We start from the raw sequence: 17073 nt of genomic DNA, 5'->3' as shown, positions 1-17073 counted from the left end.
TAGGACTAATTATAACACAGCAACATTAGCAATTCTTGCCATTGATTTACTTATTCTAGATTCGAGAACTTCTTACATCATTTCATCATCATCATCATCATCATTTTTAACAAAAATCTAAACCGCCTTCAAATTCAGAACTAGATTAACCTAAATGGTACACATATAAGGCAGCAGCTTTCAAATAAAAATATGTATGTGCGTTTTATCGGGTATTAGAGTCAAACCGGTGCCCAAGAAGATCTTTTTGGTGTCTTTTAAGTATTTGTAATGTTAAACGTTTTTACTTAAAACAGTTTAGATAGTAGGGAGCCCCAATTTTCTTTTATTTTGACACTGATCATTCCTTATATACTTTTCTTTATAATTTCTTTAAATTACGTGGTCATTCTTTGTGGGACATAATTTGCTTGTTTGTACTCATCTTCATCATATATATAAATAACAAAACAAAATATTTAAGTGTCTAGGTTACAATGTTATTTTTCTATTAGTTTCATTAAATTATAATTTCGCGTCATATTATAAGTGAATACGAAATACATGGAATTTACTTGGAAATGTAGTTTTCAAACGAGAGTACTTTAAATATTTATTAAAATTCAACAATAAGTAATCAAAACCCCTTAATTATTCTTCATGATATTCAAACACATCGATAGTAAATATCGAAATAAAAAGTACTTACTATATTTTGATTCAAAGTTTGCTCTATTAAAGAGACACATCTTCTGAAGACAGGTTCGCAGTAGGGCAGAAAACCAGATTGTAAAGCTGTTGCTACCGACGATAGACACTACAAAAAAATTGATTTAATTTTTTTTTTTTTTGTTTTTCATGTTAAATTTTTACTTCTTACATGATTTTACAATTCAAGGTAATATCTCAATCGACCTAAATTAATTAACTTTGTGGAGTGGCCCTTTGAACGCAATGATTGGTTTCATCAGTAATAAAAATTGTAATTCTCTCACCTCAAGCAATGGGAACAAATCCTTGTCCTCATCCTTCAATACATTCCACTTTGTTATCAAAGGCGGCATAAGCAGATTAATGTACTCCGGTTTATTTAAATGGTGTCCAACAGAGTCAGCAAGGGTTCCGATGGCGTCATACAGAATGAGTAAGTTTTTATGTTGGTATCTGCTGAAAGCGTACACCAAAGTCTGTAAAATGTGCCCCAAGTACGGGACTAGTTCCGTGCAAGCTTCCTCTTCTAACGTAGCGAATGCTGAACAAGCCGCTTCCTGTACGCGCTTGTTGTTGTCTAATACGCGTTTTAAGAGCTGTAAGGCAATTATATATTCCAATTATTATAAAACTTGAACAACGTATATAGCATGAAGTAAAACACATCGAAATTTAAAACAAAGTACAATAAATCACATTATTATGATGTTTGGAACCCATAAAATTACTGTCATATAATTGGGAGATAATTAACTACTCTAAAGGTAATTTTTATTTTTTTTTTTAAGTTTAGATTATTTAAAACGCATTCATAAATTTACAAATTTTAAATACGCACTATTGTATACATAAAGTATGTATATGTCACCGTAAGATTGTAAACATCGTTATATCATAAAGTATCTAGTAAGATTGTAAGCTATCGATAGATTGTGAACCGTATCATTATGATTGCAATTTAACGCATCATTTTTCGCTTGATTGTAGTGTATCGATGGGAAGCGGTCAAATTGAAAATTGAACCGACGTAGGACGGAATGCAACTCGCGCTCTGATTGGATGAACGGTATGTGCCCCCGTCACCCCGGCCACACGCCATATTTGTTTGTTATTTCGTTAGTTGTCAAATGTAAACAACTATGTTTTCGTGATTTATAATAAATTGATTTTGTCTTGAAAATAACTTATATCTTTCGAATAACTTATATAAAACTGTTGTGAACCTAAAAAATTATCTGTGATTAACCCAAGAAAAGCTGTTTGAATGACAAATCAACGAATTAGTGTTTGTTTCGCAACATAACCTAAATTACATGAATCGTTCGTGTTTCAATATTTTGATGCTTGTGAACTTAAGTAATCTCATTAAATAACAATGAGACCGACCAATCAGGAAGACCTTGCAGACAGTTGATAATTTGACGCGGGACAGATTGTAATTTAACGGTTTCACTTCGGTAGATTACAATATAGCGAAGAATAATGAGTCAAATTGCAATCATAATGATACGGTTCACAATCTATCGATAGTTTACAATCTCGCTTGATAGATTGAAATCGACTGTACGGATCATTAGACTGTGGTAAATCATGTTCGCACACACACCTCAGTCATAACCGGCCTCAGATAGAGATCATGCGACTGCGACACGATCCAGTGAGAGTATCTGCACAGGGTCCAGCAGGTGATGGCGCGCACGAGCGCCTTCCGCTCGCCGAGGCAGCACACGAGGTACGGCACGAGGTCGGGCAGGTGCGGCACCATGCCCACCATGCACCCGTCCGCCACCGCGCCCAGCGCTAGGATGCCGCTCTCCTGTTACGTATAATATGTCCAATTAATACATGTTCCACATCTACAAAAGACAATGGTATACACTGACAATTAGCACAACAACTTCACACATAAACACACTAAATATCACCAATCCATACCTTAATGACCCAATCCTCATGGAAGAGTGTCTCCTTGAGTATGGGGAAGAGAACAGGCAGCAGATCAGCTCCAAACACGCTGGCGAGAACATCGAGGGCTGCAGCACTGCACTTGCGCAGGTTCCAGTCAGAAAGAGATCCGTCATCAGAGTCTGCACCGCCTTCATCTTCATCATCTGACTCTCCGCCTCCTGACATATTGCTGTCTCCGCTGCCCACTGTACCCATACATGATTAATCATACTAAGAAAATGCGCTGTGTTGCTTGATTTGAAATATATCACAATTAGCTTCTATATAAATTATAAAGCTACATGGTTAACATAGTTATTACTATATACTTCTACTTACTACTCTACAATTTAAAATGTGAAAAGTGAAATTCTAATGAAACAATAAACTTGATAGAATATATATAGAACTAGATAGAAATTTGATAATAATGTAATTGTTAAAAATGAATATTTAATTTTTTCACATCAATGCAAGTACCTATTTATATCACCTTACCATTATGTTTTATTGTGTGTGAGCGTGGTTTATGGAACCTCGGTCGTATGTCAGACTCGCGATCCGGCTCCGCTTCGTCCGCGTCATCGTCGCGATCGCCGCGGAGTAAGATCACGTCCATTTCAGAGTAACGCATACCCCTTACTAGGACCGGCAACAGAGCTGGCAAGCGAGGCCCTAGTACCTGGGAAAAAAGTGTGAATAATGTTACAGAATGTTTTTTCTTAATTTGTCACATGGGTATTTTTTTAATAATAAAACATTTAGCAATACATGAAATATTAGTTATATCCTTGTTTAAAATAATCTTGCTTATGCGTAAAAGTCATTTATTTAAATTTTCAAATATCTTGGCAGCCGAAAGAACTTTCATGAAACATTTCATTATGTCACAACAAAACAAAACAAACATATAGGTTCAGGCATATCATTTATGCATATAATAAAACATTAAACCAGACCAATTTCATAAATTATTTAAATATTTTTTCAAAAACAATTGGTATGAGATTTGTATATGATGTAGACTCCAAAACAATACATGATTAACATTTTTTCCGTTATTCTGTCTATCACGTAAAAACCACTGGGAAGAAAGCAGTTTAACTTTAACTAGTGTAACTTTATAGGCCAAGTTTTTTTTAACAATTATAGGAGGGACTATCTATACATGTCACCGGGGGATAAAGAAATCGCGAATATGTAATTAAATATATTTAAAAAAATAATCTTGAGATTTGAAAATAAATGTTTTTCTGTGTCTTCTTCAAAAATACAAGTCTGTAGTCCTAAGAGAATAATAGTGAAAATGCGGATGAAAGCTAAATATATAAACAAAAGAAATTAAAATGATTAGAATGTCAAAAAAACATCTAATAATTTACAATTTTTTATGTTTTTTATTATTAAGTATCTATATATTTATTTGGTAATTGTTAGCATTATTACAAAATAAATGTCATGATAGCTTAATATATTGATCCAATGTTTATTGTCTGAGCCAATGTTAAACTAATTAACACGGGGTTGTTGATATGAGTACATATAAATATTACATTTGGTGAAAATCGCAACATACCAATTTTTTATAGATGTACTGGACTGATATAAAAATTTTATTAATCCTACTAATATTATAAATGCGAAAGTTTGTAAGGATGTGTGTGTGTTTGTTGCTCTTTCACACAAAAACTACTGAACCGATTGCAATGAAATTTGGTACGTAGACAGCTGAAGAACTGGAATAATAAATAGGAAACTTTTTATCCCGATATTCCTGCGGGATAGGGACTTACGCGGGTGAAACCGCGGGGCGCAGCTAGTAATGAATAATTATAGAAAGATTTCTAAAGGCATTTTGTTATGTTTAAAATCAGTCCTACTGCACTTATTTGAAAAATTTCTGACAGAGGTTCAAACAAATAAACTTCAAAGTAATAAAATTTTTTCGATTTAGAATAGGAATAAAATAACTGTCAACATACCTCCCTACAGACATTCTGATCTGCTAGAGATAGCCAAAATTCGCACGCCTCCAGAGCTACACCCTCTTCAGGATCTTGCGTTCTCACCAACATATACTGAAACATTATCAAAGATTTAATATAAAACTAATTAAAAATTTAAAAGCAAAGCACAAACATTTGATATTTTACATTTCTTTTAGTGCAAATATTCTGAGCAGCATTTCTAAATGTAAATAAAAAAGCATAATAAAATTAAGTTCATTACCTCAATAATATTGGGTAAATGTGGAATGAGTCTATCCAGACGAACTTCCAATAGTAAAACTAAAGCATGACAAACATTTTTTCTCACATCATGGTCCTCGTCAGCTGCCAAGTGGAAAAGGTTCTAAAAATAAGTTTATGCATGTGAATATCAATAAATATTAAAATATACAATATAAATAAGATACATAAATTGTTTAGAAAACTTACCTCAATAAAAGAATCAATATGTAACATGAGTGCCTGCGTTCTACTCATAATAAAGTAATTGACACAAGCAATAGCATGACATCTTATTTTAGGTGAAGAATGTCTAAAGAACTGTAAAAATTTGGGAATCAAAACATTTAAGGGCCGGTTGAGTGCATCACTGTCAAGAAGTTCTGCCGTATCCTCACAAATTTTTTGAAGTGCTCCGAATGCTCCCTAAAAATAAAGATAATTAAATTAATTAATAAGAAAATGTGATCATCAAATTGTACTATATTTAAGCGCTAAAATTTTACCTCACAAACATTGTAATCTTGTGAATCAAGCATTTGACATAATGATGGCAACAGTTCAGGCCAAGATGTAAGCTCTCCTTTACTAGCAATAGTAGTTATAATAATGCCGACAGTTGCGCGAATTAATGGTGATGGATCACCGACTGCAGATAAACATTCTCGTTTGATGAACTCGGCGACCTCCGGTAAAAAATTGTTGTAGTGTGACTTCACATTATTTTTCAAAATCAAACCGCTGAGTGATCTTGTAGGTTCTTCTTCGGATACCAATTTCGTTAAGACGAAAATTAGATAGTTATTGAAATCTGGATATTTATTCAATTCTTCCAATTTCTGAGATTACATTGTTAGGAAATCGAAAGCTGTCAATAACTGTCATGTCGGAAAAATCGATTTTATCAAGAGCGTGGATTTCAATTAAACAGTAAAGACATAAAACAATTAACATTAATATAATTATAAGGTAAACTACAATTACAAATATAAATAAGAGATAAAGCTGTTATAATTTAAATAGAAAACATCCACGCCGATACGCTTTAGGCTACATTATTAAAAAGGATACTTGTTGAACTGCTCTCTGAGTAGCAGTATCTGGTGATTGGGATTCCTTTAAAAGTGTAAGAATTTGCCTTAATCCTTCCTGTTCGGGTTTCCACTCCATTTTCATAATAATTTTCAGAAAACGGTTGTAATTCACTCAATCTCGTAAAAATCAACCATGCCAAAATTTTGACGATATCTGAAACTTAAATTGCCAGAATGAAACAAAAGATTGCCTTAATATAGCCAGTACTGAAAAAACCCACGCGAATCCAATTTATTTTTTCAATCTTCTCTTTAAAATTGGGTATTATTAATTAAAATGAAAATGGTTTTTACAATAAATTTTCGTATATTCCGATTATATTTCGCATATTTATAGTATTGTTTTAAACAGAAAAAACTGCTTTTAAATTTTAAAATTTGGCTGATTATGGTTTTTTATACCTATTTACATATATTGCGCCTTTGCTCGGATGAAATTCGCAAATGCCGCCCTGCACTAGGGGGTTAGCATAGGTAATCGTGCCAATGTTAGTAACCACCGATTAATATAGTTCTATTATATTACCTATTATCTATTGTACAGTTATACAGTTATCTGACTAGTATAAAGTTATCTGTTATATATAAACTAGCTGCACCCGGCAAACGCTGTTCTGCCTTACTCTGATCATTTAGGGGGATGAAAAATAGATGTTGGCCGATTCTCATAGATACCGGATAAGCACAAAAAATTTCATTAAAATCGGTCAAGCCGTTTCGGAGGAGTATGGCAACGAAAACTGTGACACGAGAATTTTATATATATAGATAACAGTTTGCAATGTTGCCACCCCCTTTCGGGCAGGATCTAGCTTCTTTAGCCCCAAAAGGGCAATCTTACCCTATTTCGCATTGTTGGCAATTGTCTCGAAACGGGAACGATTTTACATAACAAGGAAGATTTTCTTTACGAACTGAAAAAATTATATTACGAAATTATAATTGAACCGAAAATCTCGCAATTTTTACCATACTTGTGGTATTTTAGGCTACAATTTTCGCATTTGCATACTTATCACATTCTTTTTATTATTTTTTAGCTTTTTTGATGTGAAACATCTATAGCTGCACGTAAAATTTCTGGCGTGGCGACGCATGCCGTGGCGACGCGTCGCCACGCTATACGATGGTATATATATAAAATAAAATAATGTCGATGTTTCACATCTGCCAGGCGTCCCGTGACGGCTCACATTTTTTTATTGCTGGGGTTGCCCTTTTTAGAATAAGAAGGTAGCAACACTAACAGTTTGTCATCTGTCACACGAGTCAAGAACCAATGCGATCATATGTTTACATTATTAAATCCCTATTAATATAATTATTGAAACTTACTTTTTCATTCTTATAAAATTGCCTAAATAATAAATCACCATGCCAAAAATAAAGGCTGAAAAGAAATCAAGAGTTCACAATGAAATTGCAAAACAAGGTATCTTTATTTATATGTGAGGTTAACTTTCCATGCCTATTAATATTTTTCTTGAAGAGATTTCAATTGAAATTTCTATTAACATTTATAAAAAAATAACATTTCACAGGAATACAATTTAACAAGGATTTTGGACAGCACATTTTGAAGAACCCACTCATCATCACATCTATGCTGGATAAGGCAGGTTTACGGCCTACAGATGTAGCCCTTGAAATTGGGCCTGGTACCGGTAACATGACAATAAAAATGCTGGACAGAGTAAAAAAAGTTATAGCCTGTGAAATTGACACCCGGTAAAATTCTGTTTTTATTTGAAATTTTTTGCCTACATTTTAAATAATTTATATGTACACTTTCTTAACACAAAAAAATGATTCCACTTTTTTAGATTGGTTGCTGAATTACAGAAGAGAGTTCAAGGAACTCCATATCAGGCCAAACTACAAATCTTAGTAGGGGATGTTTTAAAAACAGAATTACCTTTCTTTGATATTTGTGTTGCCAATATACCATATCAGATTAGCTCACCTCTAGTATTCAAACTCTTGCTGCACAGACCATTCTTCAGATGTGCAGTATTAATGTTTCAAAAGGAATTCGCACAAAGGCTTGTTGCCAAACCTGGTGATAAATTATACTGTAGGTTGTCTATAAACACACAACTTTTGGCACGAGTGGACATGTTAATGAAGGTATGGTTAATGTTATTTATTATTTTATATATGATTCAGGAATATGGTCTTAGGTGAAAATGTCAAAATATCATTGCATTATACATATCACAAAACTTTTTTAATATATTTAATATTGTTTCAGGTTGGTAAAAATAACTTCAGACCTCCACCAAAAGTGGAGTCAAGTGTGGTAAGAATAGAACCAAGAAATCCACCACCACCTATAAACTTTGTAGAATGGGATGGTCTTACGAGAATAGCTTTTGTAAGAAAGAACAAAACACTGTCAGCTGCCTTTAAACACAGCACCACTATGGCTGTTTTAGAAAAAAATTATAGAGTCCACTGTTCTTTACATAATAAGGTAGATATTGAAAACAATTCTACTTATTTTCCATATAATAAAAATTTTAAATCTACAATACTTAACTATAATGATTAAATACTTATAAAATATCATAACCTTATTGTAATTGAAGTAAAATAAACTATCCCATCTCTTAATTTGGAGTGAAAATGCACATGGTGTGCAAATTTGATTAATCGGTTAGTAGTTGAAGTCCATTGAGGACAAGGTGACACTTATTTTATACTAGCTTTGCACATGTTAAATTCAGAGTAGTTTAATAGATGTTATTATACATAAAAACCTTCCTCTTGAATTACTCTATCTATTAAAAAACACTCCTATTCTACATCCCCCAACCCAAACATCAAAATCTATTTGATAGTTTTAAAAGATTTAAGCATACATAGGGTCAGAAAAAGTGATTTTGTTATAAACTGTAGTGATATATTAAGATAAGATAATTCAATATTATACTATTTATGAACAAACTAGCTGTGCCAGGTGGTTTCTCTGCAAAAACCCACTGGCAATATCAAGTATTTATCTCAAGGCTTACTCTGATTTATAAGCTATATTATTTTAAATTTTCATTTATATCCATATGGTACTTTTTATGTGAAAGATTTAGTAGGATGAATTAACTCCCAGATATTAGATTAGGTTTTAATATCTATAAAATATCAAACAGAACTTAAATAATGTATCACATGTATTTTACAGGAGATACCAGAAGACTTTGATATAAAGCAAAAGGTGCAAGATATCCTCACAACTGCTGAAGCTGATCAAATGAGAGCAAGAACAATGGATTGTGATGATTTTATGAAATTATTACATGCATTTAATACAGAAGGAATACACTTTGCTTGAAATATTGTTTTTATTATCCACTCTACATAAGCAGAAACTTTGATTTAAATGTTTGTATTTAAAAAATAAATTGAACTAACAATTATATGAAAATTATATCAAGTCTGCTCATCACTATTTACTTATTAATTATTAATGGTGGAATTTTTGAATCCTCTATCAGCATAGTCATTATCAAATGTACGGTCAGATTTGAATGGGAAACCTGGTTGTCCAGGCAATACCATTGGTTTAGATTTTAAAACTCTCCATCCTCCTTTTTTAGTCCAATCCTGAAATAGTATATAAAATAAATGTTATACTCTAAAACACATTCTCTATTCTTATGGTCAATCCTTTTGAATACATACAAACTGACAATGCATTTGCCTCTGTATTATCTAATATTTTTCTTTGCTATAATATTAATCATAATAACTTTTTCAATAGTACTGAAACAAGTTCCATTACTGCAATCAATGACTAATAGAATTTATTACTAAGAATAAAAGATTTGATTTAATTAGACTAATTCATTTGAATCATTTGTCACCTAATTGTAGATTCAAGGTCCTACAGCAAAAAAATAAATAAATATAAACTTACATTTCCACTGTACTTGAAATAGTAATGTGTTGCTAAAATACCAAAAGCAATTAGTCCCAGTTTTCCAGTGATATATCTATAATCGGATGCTCGCGGTGCTCCCTAGAATCGGAATTGTAAATTTAAATAATGAAAAGTACTGTGAATGTAAATGTGTTTAGGTTATTTTGTTATGTAATCTTACCAAAACGGGTGTTAGTTTCTCGTATAATGAATCTAATGGTTTACGGTAGAATCGCCGGATAGGATTTATACGTTCCTTCCAGTATTCTTCTACGTGTACGGGTTCATTAGGAGCCAAAATTTGATCTTTTAACCACTGCTTTCGCCATTGCCTTTCAGCATCAGTCATTCCAATACATCTTTCCCTTTCATTAGCCACACGACCAGCTATGGTCATGGGCTTTACGCCCGCCGTTTGAGCCATAATTATTTTTGTACTGTGCCTAAGTTTTTTGATGCAATAGGCATGAAAAATTTAGATCAATGGTCCTAATAACATAACAGTGAGAAGATAAGATTGACAGATTGTCATATTTCAGAATAATTTTGGCACTTGGCAGACAGATAGTATAGATAGTAGGTACCTATCTACTTACTCTGTGGTCTTACCTCCTAATCATCAAAGTTAGATGTTTTTAGGCTTTGGCATTCCTTGTTTTAACCGGAATATATTGCGATTTTTTTTATTGGCGAAGCTTTTATATTATTATGGCAATATTTTAAATGCATATTCACATGCGACGTGACATTGACAAATTTGTCAAATGTGTCTTTTGAGTTCTAATTAGACATTCTCGTTTTGGGAACTTTTTTGCTAAAACTATTTGTTTTAAAATACTATATTCACTATTATCTTGCGGTGTTTCCTTAAGTTAAGTAAGAAAAATGCCTCGTTTTCATACTGTAGAAATCAATAAAACAGAATGGATTGTGCCGGAACGTTATCAGATGCTTACACCTGTAGGCTCTGGCGCTTACGGTCAGGTTTGGTATGTAATATTTATTTCATTAAGATTTCATAGGCACAGTGCCAACATGCTTTCAAAACTTAAATTATTTGTATGAATGCTCAAATATATGAGATAGTGTGAGTTGATATCTATTATAAAAATTGAACGTAATATCTTGCTAATGTAGTGGGTGGGAGAAATTATTTTCACATTAATTTCTTATCTTGTGATTATGTTTACTATCACTTATGACACTGTTCTTGTATGTAATTAGTGCCTAAAAGCATATTAAAAGCTAACTGTAGATACCTCATACATTATAGGTACCAACTTATTTAGGCCACCTTCTTCTATATAGATATTTAATTGTAATTTATGTTATAATTTGTCACAGCTCTTCCATAGATACACTGCATAATATGAAAGTAGCAATAAAAAAATTAGCTAGACCTTTTCAATCTGCTGTACATGCAAAAAGAACATATCGCGAGCTTCGGATGCTTAAGCACATGAACCATGAAAATGTTATTGGTATGTTGACTTATTATCTACACTAAAATTATAAAGAGGAAGAATTTGTATTTTTGTTTGTTTCTAATGGATGAACTCAAGAACTACTGCACTGACTGATTTTCAAAATTCTTTCACCATTAGAAAACTGCTATTTTACTGAGTAACATAAGCTATATATGTACCACGGGTAAAGTGGGGGTTCAAACAGCCAGTATTATATAAAAGTAAAATGAATTATACTGAATAATGAGTTATGTGTATAATATTATTATAACAAGTTTTCAAGCGTATCTCTCTAGGATTTGTTTTCTAAAAGATATTTGACATAACCTCATCAATGCTCTAGGTCTGCTAGATGTTTTTACACCTGAAAAGAGTTTAGAAGAATTTCAACAAGTATACCTTGTTACACATCTTATGGGAGCTGACCTCAATAATATAATACGCACACAGAAACTTTCTGATGATCATGTCCAATTCCTTGTCTACCAAATACTGAGAGGCCTTAAGTACATCCACTCTGCAGGAATTATACATAGAGTAAGTAAAATATATTTTTTTATAAGCTACATAGCTATGGGTACCATATTTTACATTATGAGTGGAGCAATGTATTTTTTATTTTATTATTATAAGCATGAGAGTTTAAAACTGTTAAGCAGATTAAAAACCTTGTAATATATGTGTAATAAAATAGTCTTCCACAGGATCTCAAGCCCTCGAACATTGCTGTAAATGAAGATTGTGAATTGAAAATTTTAGATTTTGGCTTGGCCAGGCCAACTGAAACTGAAATGACTGGCTATGTAGCCACTAGGTCTGTATTAAAAGAAAATCTGACAATTAATAGTTTATAAATAATTTACAAATATGTTTATTAGATGTGTCTTATTCTATTGAAATACACTGTGATTTGCTTTTCTTTCAGGGGCAATTTTTAGGAAGACATAGTTTTTTTGTTTTGTGGTCAAAGGTTGCACCATTAGATCTTTCTCCAATGTTAAATCAGCATCATATTTCAATGATCATCATTGTTATATTTTGTCAGATTGTCTGGTATGAACTAAACTAAACTTTTATTTTTCAGATGGTACCGGGCTCCTGAGATCATGCTTAACTGGATGCATTATAATCAAACGGTAGATATCTGGTCAGTTGGATGCATTATGGCTGAATTGCTTACCGGCAGGACCCTCTTCCCTGGCACCGACCGTATCCTTTTGTAGTTAAATTATGTTACTGTAGTTAGTTATGTGAGATTGCACTCTTATTGAAAGGTAAGTGATGAAAAATTTATGAATGTCATGACTTAAGACTTAAGGTATTTTAATTAGGTATGCAGGTGCGATGTTATTGAGGCTATTTTATGGATATTTAAATTTTTCAATGTTAGTTTCTTTTTTATTTAATTTAACTTTTAATGATTTACATCATCATCATCATCATCATCATCATCACGAGCCCATAATTGTACCCGCTCATGGACATAGGCTTCCAATGACGGGTGAGGCCATTATCCACTACGCTGGCCGAGTCTGGGTTGGCAGATGTCACATGTTGTTATTTCTTGAATGTTCGCCTGGTCTTGAACCCCCGACATTTCAATTTAAGTCAGAGCATAGAATAATAAGTACAAGGTCTGAAGTCCATGTCTCAGTTCTTTTATATCTGTATTAAGAAGTAATCAAGTTCTTTTCGAAATTGTTATGGTGAGCGGTTTTTGTTCTAAGTTTATCAAATCTGTAATAACTTTGTATGCTTTAAGTAACATCATTATTTTTAGTGTTAGTAGATAATTTTCTTTTTCTTTGTGCTTTCAACCTTAATGGACGAGACAGATATCCATCAACTGAATTTAATAATGGAGATTCTAGGCACACCAGGCCAGGAGTTTATGCAGAAAATATCTTCAGAATCTGTAAGTAATTGGATGTAGTCCTGGGTCTGGTGGCATTATTATGTGAATAATATGTTCTGCTTTGGTTTATATTATATTGCGCCTTGTATACATATTACATATCAGCATATAACATGGCTTTTAATAATATGAAACTGTCTTTGTTCATTCTATGCTTGTGTAAGTTTGGTGCTTGTAACCTTAACGTTTACGCATACAGATATTGATCACCTCACAAGAATATTGTTTTTATGTGGGAAACCAGAACAGGAGACCATAGACAAAATTATTAGTGAAGAGGTAAGGACTAATATGGATACGTAACATACATTATAATACTGCTCCATTTATGTATTAATAGCATTACGCGTAATATTTCTAAAGCGTGTAACATAATATCAGGCACATAAATCAGTTAATTTAACCTTTTTTTACAAAAAAAAAATCACAATTAATTGATTTTTCCATAATTTTACTATTGCTAATGATTAAAAATTCTACATATTTTTAATAACCTTTATTATACGCATGAAAGTTCTGTATACATACCTAATAATACTTACTTTTATATAAGAAAAATACATTTATTTAGTCTATGTAACAACAACCAAATAGGTTTTTTTTTAATTAAAGGGTCCCCTTATTTTCTATATTGAAATTAAATCATTTTAAAATTCCGTCTTAGGTAATTGGCAAATAAATCCGTTTTTCTATCGAGTGATATTATAACCATTAAATCAATGCGATATGTTTACACCAGTAATTGAATGTATGTGTATATTATGTTTGCAATGTCAAGTGTTGTGAAATGCCAAATAAAAACGGGACTTCTCATAATGAAATCGTTTTGGGTTTGGGTTTTGCTTTTAGGAAACCATATACAACATAAATAAAAAAAATAAATAAGTTACTACCTAGATACTATAGATACTTAAGGCTTTGTCCGATAGCTTCAGCCCACGTCGAGGCGCTAATCTGACATCGTGTTATAACACCAAACTTTATTTTGCGGTTAAACTAGATGTTAGCCTGAAAGGCTACATCATCTTTGCACGGGCGCGTGGGTGAACTGAAGATTCACCCTGTTAGTGATATTCTCAAGGGGGACGCCCTTAACGGGGATCAGAAACCTCGGCTTGGGCTGTCGCATGAATTGAGGTCGCGGTTAGCTATCTGTTCTATCGTCAAGTTGGTGTCGATCAATGACACCGAATTCTACTACGCGCTAATATCTGTCCGATATAATATATAATTTCCGTCAAACAGAGCTACAATGTTCTGATGCGCGCTGACCGTGCGTCCCCTTTTCAGCAGGCATCAATAATGTGGATGGGTGATGATTTTTTTTTTGCAGTTGCTCTTCAGCTTGTTATTAATTTGTAGTTGAATGTTTTCAGGCGCGTAATTACATCCAATCGCTGCCGACGCTACGACGCCGCGACTTCCGCGAAGTGTTCCGCGGCGCGAACCCGCTTGCCGTCAATTTACTTGAACTCATGCTCGAGTTGGATGCGGATAAGTAAGACTTGTTTTTTTTATAATATGATATTTAAAAAATTAAAATCATTAAAAAAAACTGGTAAAAGTAAAAAAGTTTGAGAATCGTATGTAGTTATTAATATTTAAGTACGTAAAAAAAAACGTAGTCATTATCGTAAAAAAATCCTAAAATATGACTAGCACTATTTTACGTTTTTGTAACGATAATGACTAAGCACATATATTTATATTGTAATATTACAATGCGTAATATGTATATTGTAATATTACAATACGTAAAATCAAATCATTAAAATTAAGTTCACGATTTAAAAACTAAATTTTAATTCTATGCTACCTAATCTTAATCCCTTACGAAATAACCTAATTGCTTCTTAACGCCTAAACCACTGAACCGATTTGGATGAAATTTGGTACGACGATAGTTTGAGACACGAAAACGGAACATGGGATCTTTTATATCCCCGAAAACCAATGTTTATTTGAAACCAGCACCTGAATAACGTAATAAAATTTAACGCATATATTTCAGGCGTATAACAGCGGAACAGGCGCTGGCGCACGAGTACCTGGCGCAGTACGCGGACCCGACCGACGAGCCGGTGTCCGCGCCCTACGACCAAAGCTTCGAGGACATGGACCTGCCCGTTGAGAAATGGAAGGGTAATATTCAATTTATTATTTATGTCAATTCAATGGCGACAGGCTGCAGCAGACGTGTGTATATGTAAGATCTCCCCACTAAAAAAAAACTATATGACTATTGGCATAGGGTGTGGCAGGTTATAATACCCATAGGTGCTGGGATCCAATTCTAGAAGGGACTAACGAGAATGAGGTATGGCACACAAGAGCACTTTCACTGATGATGAAGCCCCATATAGTATCGAAAATAACTTCCATAAACTGTTTTATTTCAGAGTTGGTGTGGAATGAAGTGGTGGAGTTCAAACCTCACCCTCAACACATGAACACGGTGGTGGAAGTTAACCCTTCATAAATAAGCAATAAAATCATTTACCACGCACTGGTAATATGTTCAATTGTATAATGTAGTTTAGACGTCATGTGTGACATATTTTTACATAATAAACACCACTCGAAGCAATTGAGCAGCTTAGTAGTCTGAATGAATTGATAATAAATTTTTCACGATTATACCACAAAATGCTTATTTTACAATTTTTATTATATTATATATTATATAGTATGCTCTTAAATATAATCGATTTTTAATTGTTACACACGTCGTGTTCTATTGTATCATGCGAAGTATTTTCTTTTGTTAATTGTGTATAATTTTGCGTTTTTATTAAATAAGTCGCGAAAGGTTACTAATACTTAATTAAACGTTAAATTCTTCCTGTTTACAATGTATTACATATTAAAAATACCAATATAACAGCTAGTCTCGTCTCGTATTATGTTCACACACAAAAATGGTACAAAGTACTTATATATAAAGACAGAAACAAAATAGGCATATTATATAAAATCTTATGTTCATTTCAAATTTAGCCTAAATAATTGATCGCAAATGTACGATAATGTTCTTTTCCAATTTGACGTTCTAACTTTAAGCTTTTTATAAATTTTAAACACATGCTTAAACGCATCTAAAGTAAGCTATATTATTACTATTTAAGCGGATTTTAATATTATTGTAATTTGAATTTTTTTGCCTATAACTTTCGCATATAATTTTGTATGGTCGCCACGTGAATCTTAGAATTGCTTGTAATTTGGCCTTGTCACGCTGGTGCTAAGAGAAAATTTTAATTGCCATAATAATAAGTTATACAAGTATTATAAATACGATAGGATAAAATAGATGTTTTGAAATGTTCTCTATATTTGTATTGTAAGATTAGACCGTCCAATTCGATGTGACGCATCTTTTTTATTGCTCAGTTTGAAATATACCTAATATTTGTTGAATAATTGTTTGTAGCCATATGATAAATATTATAAAAATATTTTTTCTAGCAGAAGTTCTTTTCCATAGATTTTATTTGTAACATAAGTAATGTAGTGTTGATAAACAAATAACTTTAAACTATATCTATTGTTTTATTTGCTATTAATGATTTATGATCTATCTTTTTTCCACACAAAAAGAATTTTCACAAATTGGGAAAAATCTAACACTATGCTTTGCATTTCGTCTTAATTAAGTTTAAGTCCCGTCGCTCTTAAGCGTTAGAGATAATTAATAAGTTTTGAGTATCTATATATTTTAAATATTATTGAGATGAATAAAAAAAAAGCAATGCGAAAAAATACGTATCAACATACTCATGTACTTCCCCTCGTAAGTCATGTGAGCGAAAGGATGTTG

The 17073-nt window shown here is 32.6% G+C and overlaps 4 protein-coding genes across 5 annotated transcripts in view; 2 read left to right on the top strand and 2 right to left on the bottom strand.

The window, feature by feature from the left end:
• LOC119829324 (transportin-1) overlaps positions 1–6114 on the bottom strand; it is a 17622-nt gene extending 11508 nt beyond the window's left edge. Inside the window, exons 1-10 of the mRNA XM_038351794.1 lie at positions 5937–6114; positions 5372–5704; positions 5076–5291; positions 4867–4989; positions 4620–4715; positions 3136–3319; positions 2626–2843; positions 2297–2506; positions 975–1286; positions 689–796 (exon numbers count right to left, since the gene is read on the bottom strand). Of these exons, the coding sequence (XP_038207722.1) occupies positions 689–796; positions 975–1286; positions 2297–2506; positions 2626–2843; positions 3136–3319; positions 4620–4715; positions 4867–4989; positions 5076–5291; positions 5372–5704; positions 5937–6041 (1905 nt within the window). The 5' untranslated portion in view covers positions 6042–6114. The remainder of the gene's footprint in view (positions 1–688; positions 797–974; positions 1287–2296; positions 2507–2625; positions 2844–3135; positions 3320–4619; positions 4716–4866; positions 4990–5075; positions 5292–5371; positions 5705–5936) is intronic.
• Positions 6115–7197: 1083 nt separating this feature from the next.
• Positions 7198–9289, top strand: LOC119829533 (probable dimethyladenosine transferase). Its single transcript, XM_038352088.1, has 5 exons — positions 7198–7391; positions 7501–7687; positions 7783–8086; positions 8211–8432; positions 9138–9289. Exons 1-5 carry the CDS (start codon positions 7334–7336, stop codon positions 9285–9287), a joined length of 921 nt encoding a protein of 306 aa, XP_038208016.1. The 5' UTR covers positions 7198–7333; the 3' UTR covers positions 9288–9289.
• LOC119829534 (NADH dehydrogenase [ubiquinone] 1 beta subcomplex subunit 6-like) lies at positions 9284–10424 on the bottom strand. Its single transcript, XM_038352089.1, has 3 exons — positions 10057–10424; positions 9873–9974; positions 9284–9559 (listed from the first exon to the last, which is right to left on the bottom strand). The coding sequence occupies exons 1-3, from the start codon at positions 10297–10299 to the stop codon at positions 9413–9415; spliced, it is 492 nt and encodes a 163-aa protein (XP_038208017.1). The 5' UTR covers positions 10300–10424; the 3' UTR covers positions 9284–9412.
• Positions 10425–10632: 208 nt separating this feature from the next.
• Positions 10633–16751, top strand: LOC119829487 (mitogen-activated protein kinase p38b-like). 2 transcript variants are annotated; one of them, XM_038352012.1, is made up of 9 exons: positions 10633–10864; positions 11220–11356; positions 11685–11878; positions 12046–12155; positions 12426–12550; positions 13456–13535; positions 14633–14754; positions 15268–15398; positions 15656–16751. In XM_038352012.1, exons 1-9 carry the CDS (start codon positions 10761–10763, stop codon positions 15733–15735), a joined length of 1083 nt encoding a protein of 360 aa, XP_038207940.1. In that variant the 5' UTR covers positions 10633–10760; the 3' UTR covers positions 15736–16751. The 2 variants fall into 2 exon arrangements, with proteins under 2 accessions (XP_038207940.1, XP_038207941.1); XM_038352013.1 differs by lacking the exon at positions 13456–13535 and adding an exon at positions 13177–13256 and having other exon boundaries at positions 10739–10864.
• The last annotated feature ends 322 nt before the right edge of the window (positions 16752–17073 follow it).

This window comes from Zerene cesonia, chromosome 10 (assembly GCF_012273895.1).
Source record: "Zerene cesonia ecotype Mississippi chromosome 10, Zerene_cesonia_1.1, whole genome shotgun sequence".
In the NCBI taxonomy this organism is placed as follows: Eukaryota; Metazoa; Arthropoda; class Insecta; order Lepidoptera; family Pieridae; genus Zerene; species Zerene cesonia.
This window is presented reverse-complemented; position numbering and strand designations above follow the sequence as displayed.